Source organism: Dipodomys ordii, unplaced genomic scaffold (assembly GCF_000151885.1).
Source record: "Dipodomys ordii isolate 6190 unplaced genomic scaffold, Dord_2.0 Scaffold90, whole genome shotgun sequence".
Taxonomy (NCBI): Eukaryota; Metazoa; Chordata; class Mammalia; order Rodentia; family Heteromyidae; genus Dipodomys; species Dipodomys ordii.
Window position 1 is genome coordinate 1,134,054 of NW_012267306.1, and position 10,308 is coordinate 1,144,361.

The 10,308-nt window shown below is 36.3% G+C and overlaps 1 protein-coding gene across 1 annotated transcript in view; it reads left to right on the plus strand.

Annotated features, from left to right (window-relative positions):
• Samd9 (sterile alpha motif domain containing 9) overlaps nt 1-8,814 on the plus strand; it is a 27,985-nt gene extending 19,171 nt beyond the window's left edge. Inside the window, exon 2 of the mRNA XM_013026083.1 lies at nt 3,499-8,814. Coding sequence (XP_012881537.1) covers nt 3,507-8,267 — 4,761 coding nt within the window. The 5' untranslated portion in view covers nt 3,499-3,506 and the 3' untranslated portion in view covers nt 8,268-8,814. The remainder of the gene's footprint in view (nt 1-3,498) is intronic.
• The last annotated feature ends 1,494 nt before the right edge of the window (nt 8,815-10,308 follow it).

Below are 10,308 nucleotides of genomic sequence, written 5' to 3' on the forward strand. Positions count from 1 at the left end.
TGCAGGATGAAGCTGTCTGCTCCTTGTCAGTTCTTGCTGGTGTTGAGTAGAATCCACTTGCTCGCCGCGTCTGGCTCCTTCATCCCGGACTCTGTGGCTCAGTTATGGTGCCCTACAGTCGCTGCCTCCGCCGCGGCAGCTGCTGGCCATCACTCAGATGTGTCTCTTTGCCTTGATTTCCCCTCTCTTGTCTAACCCTCTGTCCTGTGATGGCACACTTGGTGTGGTTCTCTGGCTTAGGGCTGTTCACTGGAACTCTAAAACTGCTTTCTATGCGAGAGCTTGTTCAGATTCCAGCTTCTCCTCCGCCATCTTCCTGGAACCCTCCTTTTTCTTTTTTATCCCCAGTCCTGGAGCTTTAACTCAAGCACTGGGCACTGTCCCTGAGCTTCTTTTTGCTCAAGGCTTGAACTCTACCACTTGAGACAGAGCGTTACTTCCAGCTTTTTCTGTTTATGTGGTACTGTGGAATTGAACCCAGACCTTCATGAATGCTAGGGAAGCACTCTACCACTGAGCCACATTCCCAGCCCATAGCATACAATTTTATGTAAAAGAAAGAACATAGTAAAAACAAGATAACTGGAGGAATGGCTCAAGTACTAGAATTTGAAGATATGAGTTTAATTCTCAGGCAAAAATGTATTGCAGGTGGTAAGCACTCTATATCATTTCAATTTTTTTAAGTTGTTGACATTTCCTTATAATTTATGATATGGTCAGGCTTGGACACTTGAAAAGAATGTATTCAGCTATTCTTGAATGCTGTGTTCTATAAATATACTTTATAGAACTCGGTATTGTTGATGATATTGTTGTTTTTTCTATATGTCCACTATTCTAATTTTTGTATCAATTGGTAAGGCAAAGTTTTTCAGCACTGCAACTATAATTGTGGATTTGTTTAAATCTGAAAAGTTTCTATCAGTATTCACACATTTTTCTGCAATTTTTGTCTAGTGCATACATTTTAGGAAATTGTTATAACATAATGTTTAGCTTTTTAAAAATCAATATATCATATTCCAGTCCTTGGTAATGTATTTTCCTCTAAAGTCTACTTTATCTCTCATTAGCATATCTACTCCTGGATTTATTGATAAATATTTGAATTATATCAAGTTTTGTCTGTTCTTTTTTTCTTTCAACCTAGCTGTATCATTAGATATGTACAAGACACAGTTAGATATCTTCTTTTGTGTAATATCAGTGTTTGAACTAGAACCTTCACACTCTCACTCAGTTTGCTTACTCAACTGGCATTCTACCACTTGAGTCGCTATGCTTATTGCTGCTGATTTTTAGAGATAGGGACACAGACTTTTCTGCCTGACTCTAGCTATAGGTAATTAAATAACCCAATAAGCTACTCTGGATTTTATTTTATTAATTTATTTTTATTATTGAGTAGGGGACATAAAGGATCAGAATGGTGTTACTAATGGATAAACTCAATTAATAGCTCCAAAACATTAAGCCCTTCCTGTGTCTCATGAATTCTTAATATTCATTTGGTCCTTCTTTTCCTTCCTCTTGTTTTACACATATTCTCTTCAGTTCATTGATATCTATTAAATAAAAGATAGACATAAATGTTTGAAAATGACTCACTTTTTTTTGACCAGTCCTTGGGCTTGAACTCGGGGCATAGGCGCTGTCCCTGAGCTGCTTTTGCTCAAGGCTAGCACTCTACCACTTAAGCCACAGTGCCACTTCTAGCTTTTTCTGTTTATGTGGTACTAAGGAATCGATCCCAGGGCTTCATGCATGCTGGGCAAGCACTCTACCAATAAGCCACCTTCCCAACTCCAAAACTACTCACTTCTATACATAGTTTTGTTTATTGTCTCTTTTTTCTTATTTTCTATAGCAGAATTGAATATTCTGAAATGATACCACAAGTACAGATTATAGCTAATAACAGATGAAACATTTCTATATGTACAGAATGGAAGCATCCCCAACACATACTTAGAGAATAAAGTAAGGAAAAGGGTATTGTTCATGGTCATGTAAGGAAGAAAGTGCTCACATATTTGTACTTGTGATATTTCTCTGGAAGGCATAGAAGAAAATGGTAATAGGAACTCTAAGTTTTAGAACACATGTATTGCCTATAAAAATGAATTTTTTTGCCACATGTCAGTGGTTCATGCCTGTAATCTTACCTACTCAGGAGGCTGATATCTGAGGCTCATAACTCAAAGCCAGCCCAGGAAGGAAAACCATAAGATTCTTTTTTTAATATGGTTACAGATTTGTTTTATTTATAGGTAAATTTATAGGTAAACAACACTAACAAAAGACATGTTTTATTACTATTTGGGGGTTATACAATGTAGAATGGCTGATTCTTATTTTATGAATAGTATATGTATTACATTGACACAGAATAAAATGCATATTTATATTTATAAAATTTAATATGGCCGGGCACCGGTGGCACACGCCTGGAATCCTAGCTACTCAGGAGGCTGAGATCTGAGGATCACAGTTCAAAGCCAGCCCAGGCAGGAAAGTCCATGAAATTCTTATCTCCAATAAACCACCAGAAACCAAGAAGTGGTGCTGTAGCTCAAGAGGTAGAGTGCTATCCTTGAGCTGAAGAGTTGAGGGAAAGCACTCAGGCCAAGAGTTCAAGCCCCATGACCAACAACAACAACAAAAAAATAGTTGTGAAGTTGTAAACTTTACTACTTTGGCTGCGGGGGCGGGGGGTGCCGATGGGAAGGGATAGGAAGGGGAAACAAAAGAGGAAGCAACAATGCTTGATAAGAAATGTACTCATTATCTTGCCCATGTAACTGTAACCCCTCTATATGGTATTTTCACAATAAAAATTAATATGTCAGATAAACTTTAACATGCTCTTAATTTTGTTTAAACATGAGACATCTGTATAAATTCTTATTACTATGTGAACAGATTGGAAAAAGTGTAAATTTTACAGTGCTTTCCTCATTAAAAAAAAAACCTATCATGTAACTGCATCAGCAATCAACATCTACAAAGGAAGAAGACATAAAGAATGTGGGGGGAGGGAGAAATTAGAGAGGAGGGGCAGGAAAAGATGATAGGGGAAAAACAAAGGAGGGGGTAACAATGCTCAATAGGAAATACATTCATTACCTTACTCATGTTACTGTAACACCTTTGTACAGTATCTTTACAATAAAAATATATATTTAAAAAGATAAAGAATGCAAGTAGAGAATGCAAACAAAATAAGATTTTGAAAATGCACAAATAAGAATATTGATATTATGCAAAAGTCCTATCTGAATATCAAAGTACATGTTCTAAATTTGCTAGATTATCCCCAGTTAACCACCAGAAAATCAGGAGTGATGCTGTGGCTCAAAGTGATAGATTACCATCCTTGAACAATAAGAGATCAGGGACAGCACGTAGGCCTTGAGTTCAAGCCCCAACAACAACAAAAAAATTATTTTTAAATTTTACTTGTAAAATACTAAGTTAATTTTTTTCTCTACACAGTTATCAAAATGGCAGAGCAACTAAATCTTCCATCCAATACCAATGACTGGACAAAACAGGATGTAAACCGGTGGTTGGAAAGTCATAAGATTGAAAAAAAATACAGGGAAATCTTGTTTGCTGAGGATGTGAACGGAGTGATCTTGAAGTGGTTAAATACAAGACGTCTTGTTGATTTAGGCATAACACATGGAACAGCTATCCAAATAGAAGAACTATTCAACGAATTACAACAAACATCCTTGAAAGATTCTATTCAGACATCTAAGGGGGAAAATAGTAGTGAAAATGTTACTCAAAAGCAAACTTCCATGCAAATGAAAAATACAGAGACACCTAAGCAAAATCAAAGTGCTAAAGAGAATTCAGATGTGGCTAATGCCTCTAAGAAGAGTTCAGGAGCTGAAGGTTTGAAGTTAATAAAAAATGAGCTCACAGAAAATGAAACAGAGCTACAGAGAACACAGCTATCCCCAGAACCAACATGTGTCCCATACCCTTTTGATGAATTCAGTGATCCATATCGTTATAAATCACATTTCATTCTACAGCCTGAAACAGGACCACTCAATCTCATTGATCCAGTACATGAATTCAAAGCTCTCACAGATACTGAGAGAGCCACAGAAACAGATATTAAGATGAAATTTAGCAATGAGACCTTCCGATTTGCTTCAGCTTGTATGAATTCACGTACCAATGGCACAATTCATTTTGGAGTCAAGGACAAACCCCACGGAAAAATTATTGGCGTAAAAGTCACCAGTGACACCAAAGAAGCCCTAATTAACCACTTCAATCTTATGATACATCAGTATTTTGAATCCCATCAGGTCCAACAAGCAAAGAAGTGCATTCGAGAACCAAGATTTGTGGAAGTTCTACTGCCAAATAGTACTCTTTCTGACAGATTTGTTATTGAAGTGGATGTCATTCCACAATATTCTGAATGTGGACAAGATTATTTCCAGATCAAAATGCAAAACCACAGCAACAATACATGGAAACCAAGTTCAAAATACTCTGTCTTTGTGCGAGATGGGCCCAACTGTAAAAACATTTTAAAAAATAAAACTGATTTCACAGCTTTTAAATTAGACTTAAAAGCAATGTCAGAGTCTAGGAAAGAAGCAGAAGAAAAAGCCAAAGAAAAAACAATTAGAAGCAATAGTGAGGGTCAAAAGCTAGTTAAACTGTTGACAGGAAATCAAGACTTGTTAGATAATTCATACTATTACTGGTACATTCTTGTAATAAACAAATGCCATCCAAATCAAACAAAACACTTAGATTTCCTAAAGGAAATCAAATGGTTTGCTGTGTTAGAGTTTGATCCTGACTCTGAGAGCAATGGAGCAGTTAAAGTTTTCAAAGAAAGCCGAGTAGCAAATCTTCACTTTCCAAGTCTATTTGTAGAAGAAAACTCTACATCAGATGAGAAGATTCTTACTCTGAACCTTTACCAGCAACCCAGCTGGATTTTCTGCAATGGCAGGTCAGACCTTGACAGTGAAAAATATCAGCCCTTAGATCCAAGTTCCTGGCAAAGAGAAAGAGCTTCTGATATCAGAAAACTCATTTCATTTCTTACACATAAAGATATAATGCCACGGGGGAAGTTTTTGGTGGTGTTTCTATTACTTTCCATTGTGGATGATCCACGAGACCCTCTTATTGAAACTTTCTGTGCATTCTATCAAGATCTAAAAGGAATGGAAAATATACTATGTATTTGTGCAAATTCACACATATGTCAAAGATGGAAAGACCTGCTTGAAGCAAGATTAACAAAACAGCAAGATGAGTTATCAAACCACTGTATATCTGCTTTAAATCTTGAAGAGATAAATGGCACTATTCTTAAACTAAAATCTGTAACTCAATCATCAAATAGATTTTTGCCATCTATTGGTTCATCTACTGTCCTTCTGCAAAAAGAAGAAGATATCATGACTGCTCTGGAAATTCTTTGTGAAAATGAATGTGAAGGTACACACTTGGAGGAAGACAAAAATAAGTTCTTGGAATTTAAGGCATCAAAAGAGGAAGATTTCTATCGAGGTGGCAAAGTGTCCTGGTGGAATTTCTACTTTTCTTCCCAAAACTATTCTTCACCTTTTGTCAAGCGGGACCAATATGAAAGACTTGAAGAAATGATTCAGAACTGTGCGGATTCATCTAAACCAACATGTGCCAAAATTATTCATCTTTACCATCATCCAGGCTGTGGAGGGACTACCCTTGCAATGCATATTCTCTGGGAGCTAAGGAAGAAATTCAGATGTGCTGTGCTAAAAAACAAGACAGTAGATTTTTCAGAAATCGGAGAACAGGTGACCAATTTAATCACGTATGGAGCCACAAACCATCAAGAATACTTGCCTGTACTGCTCCTCGTTGATGATTTTGAAGAACAAGATAATGTTTATCTTCTGCAGACCTCCATTCATACAGCTGTAGCTAACAAGTACATTCGGTATGAGAAACCTCTCGTGATCATCCTAAATTGCACAAGATCTCAAAATCCTAAAAAAAGTGCAAAGATTACAGACAGTATTGCACTAACTCAACAACTATCTTCCAAAGAACAGAGAGCTTTTGAGCTTAAATTGAAAGAAATCAAAGAACAGCATAAAAACTTTGAAGATTTCTATTCTTTCATGATCATGAAAAGCAACTTTGATAAGGAGTACATCAAAAAGGTGGTCAGGAATATTCTGAAAGGACAGAACATTTCTACCAAGGAAGCAAAGCTCTTTTCTTTTCTGGCTATTCTGAATTCATATGTGCCCGATACCACCATTTCCCTATCACAGTGTGAAGATTACTTAGGAATCGCAAATAAGAAGGCTTTCTGGGGACCAGAAAAATTTGAAGATAAGATGGGCACCTATTCAACAATCCTGATCAAAACTGAGGTGATAGAATGTGGAAAGTATTGGGGGATCCGGATCAGTCACCCACTGATTGCAGAACTCTCACTGGAAGAACTGAAAAGAAGCTATAACTTGGATAAGAGTCAAATCATCCTGGATATGCTCACAGAAAATTTGTTCTATGATTCTGGCATAGGAAAAAGCAAATTTTTTCAAGATATGCAAACATTGCTGCTCACAAGACAGCGACATGAACATGAGGGTGAAACAGAGAACAGGTTTTCCCCATTCATTGAAGCATTACATAAAGATGAAGGAAATGAGGCTGTTAAAACTGTGTTGCTTGAAGCAATCCGTCGGTTCGACCCAAATGCATTCATTTGCCAAGCCTTGGCAAGATATTTCTACATTAAAGAGAAGGACTTTAGCAAAGCTTTAGACTGGGCAAAAGAAGCAAAAAAGATACAACCTGATAATTCATATATCTCAGATACACTGGGTCAAGTTTACAAAAGTAAAATAAGATGGTGGATAGATGATAATGCCAGAAACAGGAACATTTCAGTTGACAAACTAACTGAGCTTTTGGAATTAGCAGTGCAGGCCTCAGATGCATTCAAAGAATCACAACAACAAAGTGAAGATAGAGAATATGATGTGAAGGAAAGGTTGTATCAGAAGTCAAAAAGGCGGTATGACACATACAATATAGCTGGTTATCAAGGGGAGATAGAAGTTGGACTCTATGCGATCCAGATTCTCCAGCTCCTTCCTTTTTTCGACAATAAAAATGAACTGTCTAAGCAAGATCTGATCAATTTTGTATCAGGAAACTGTGACATTCCAGGGGATCAAAATGAATTTAAATTAGCCCTCAAGAACTTCATTCCTTATCTAACTACTTTGCATACTTCTTTGAAAAAGTCCTTTGATTTTTTTGATGATTACTTTGTCCTTCTCAAACCCAGGAATAACATTAAGCAAAATGAAGAAGCCAAAACTAGGAGGAAGGTGGCTGTAAATTTTAATAAGTATCTAGATATATTTGGTCCCTTAGCAGAAACACAAAACAGAGATCTTGGGTCAAAGCTTAGTCTGCCACTTCAAGTAGAGAGGTATCGAAGAAGTCTGGAAGCTTTAAAAGCTGACAAATTCTCTGGGCTCTTGGAATATCTTATCAAAAGTCAAGAAGAGTCAGTAAGCAACATGGAAGATATAGTGAACAAGTACACTTTCCTCCTTGAACAATGCACTACCAGACTACAGCAAAAGGAAAAGCAAAATTTCATCTTAGCTAATATCATTCTCTCTTGTATTAAACCCACCTCCAAATTAGTAAAGCCAATTAAAAAGCTGAAAGAACAGCTTAGAGATGTCTTGCAACCAATAGGACTGACTCATCGATTTCCAGAACCTTATTTCTTAGCTTCCCTCTTATTCTGGCCAGAAAACCAAAAGTTAGATCAAGATTCTAAACAAATGGAAAAGTATGCTCAGGCATTGCAAACTTCCTTCAGGGGGCGATATAAACACATGTATCGCACAAAGCAACCAATTGCCTATTTCTTTCTTGGAAAGAGTAACAATACAAACAGACTTGTCCACAAAGGAAAAATTGATCAATGCTTTGGAAAGAAAATTGATATTAATTCCTTGTGGCAAAGTGGAGATGTGTGGGAAGATGAAAAAGTCCAAAAACTTTTGCTTCGTTTACAGGGACGAGCTGAAAATAATGTTTTATATGTAGAATATGGAATCACTGAAAAAATCACAATACCCATCACACCCACTTTCTTAGGTCAACTTAGAAGTGGCAGAAGCATAGAAAAAGTGTCTTTTTATCTGGGGTTTTCTATTGGAGGTCTACTTGCTTATGATATTAAAATTGTTTAAAGATTAACTTCTTTCTCCCTCCAGGAATATAGTCCTGGAATTCTCTTTTAAAAAAATTTTAGACCCGACATACATATTTTAAACTACCAAATTAATAGATATAACCCCTGTATTTTCAGCCCTGTACAACCAACTTTTAATTTTTTCTCATATTAAGCAGGTTATAAATTCTATAAGGATTACAGCAAAGAAGGAAGAAAAGAGATTAGAAAGTAGCAAGTATCTTCCTTAGTTTTAAGGAAAACAAGGCACCACAAAATAAATAAATATGTAAATAACCTCTCATAAACTCTTTCTTCCTGAATGACTGCAACTGGCAAATTTCAGCCTGTGGATCAAATCAAAATTATTACCTGTCTTTATAAATAGAGTTTTATTGCAACATGGGCATGCTTGTTTAACTATTATCTTTGGCTGGTATTGTACCACCATAATAGATTTGAGTAGGTGAAATAGAAACAATATAGTCTACAAAGCCTAAAAGATTGGCTCTTTGGTTCTTTTTTTTTTCTTTTCCTTGTCAGTTGTAAGGCTTAAACTCTGGGCCTGGGTGCTGTCCCTGAGCTCTTCAGCTCAAAGCTAGCACTCTACCACTTGAGCTACAGTGCCACTTCCAGTTTTCTGGTGGTTAATTGGAGATAAGAATCTCATGGACTTTCCTGCCTGAGCTGGCTTTGAACCACAGCCCTCAGATCTCAGCTTCCTGAGATTACAGGTATGAGCCACCAGCACCCAGCTGCTCTTTGGTTCTTTACTGAAAAAGTTGGCTGAGCCTTATTCTTTGCTGCCAACACTATGTCTTTCTCGTCTAATTGATTATTAGACACCTCTTTTGAAAAATACACATTTCAGTTCATCAGATCTCATTTTGGTATATGACATTTATCACTTTTAACAGATAAAATATATTTCTACGTTATAGTAACCCAGATCTATTTTCCAAAGAACAGCAGAGTAGTGAAAGTATGTTTGCCTTTTCAAAATAAGAGTCTGACTGATTCTGAATAAATTTGACAAACATGCTGTCATGATTCTTTTGTTTTATATCTTCCCTAGAATTTGGAATTTGATTTTAAAAACAAGAAACTTGGAAAGTATCAGAATCTGTTCATCCTATTAGAACACAATATCCTAGAGTTGATTATTTGTAAAGAAAGTTCTAGAGCCTAAGATTAGGTACTAATGGTCTAGTGTCTAATTGCTTTGTCCTCATTTGTCTTCTATAAGGTCATTAATCCCATTCATAAGGCCTTATGACTTCCTCACTTCTTTAAACCACCCTCTTAAAACTTTCACCAAGGTGATTAAGTCATATATAAATTTGGAGGGGGACACATTCTGGTCATAGCAAAAGGAGAGATTTTTTTATTAATGAATGAGTGAATGACTCTTCCACAAGGCAGACAGACACAAAGGTATCTCCTAAGTCAAGTACAGTCAAAAGGAGGAAGGTATCAGAACTATTGAAACTACCATCTTGAAAGCATGAAGGCATAGTAATGAGGTTGTAATGAATTGTAATATAATTCAGTGATCAAAAAGAAAATGTTTACCAACAATACTATCAAAACAAATGATAGCCTAAAAATGCACAATATACAATATTCTCCTTTTGGCTATTTGGATTGTATTAGCAAAAAAGAAAAAAATCTCAGAAGGAAATAGCAAAGGGAAGATCATTTAGAAACAAGAGTTTTTTGATTATTTTAGCTTTGTTTTTGTTTTGATTTTTTTCTCTTTGTCACTATTTTTTTATCTCTGTGCTTTTTGTCTTACGCATGTTTATCTGTTTGAGGGGAAGAAGGGGAGCACATAAATGGTGGGACAAAGGGTGAACAAATGCAGCAGTAATTCTTACTAGACATTATGTTGAAAATGAACTATACAACTTGTAGGGGAGACGTGTGGGGAGGAAAAAAACTGGGAGAAAATGAGGGAAGAGGTAATAGTGTCCAAAACGAAATGTACTCCTTATCTGACTTGTGTAACCTTAACCCCTCTGTACATCACTTTTACAATAAAAATAAATGTTTAAAAATCT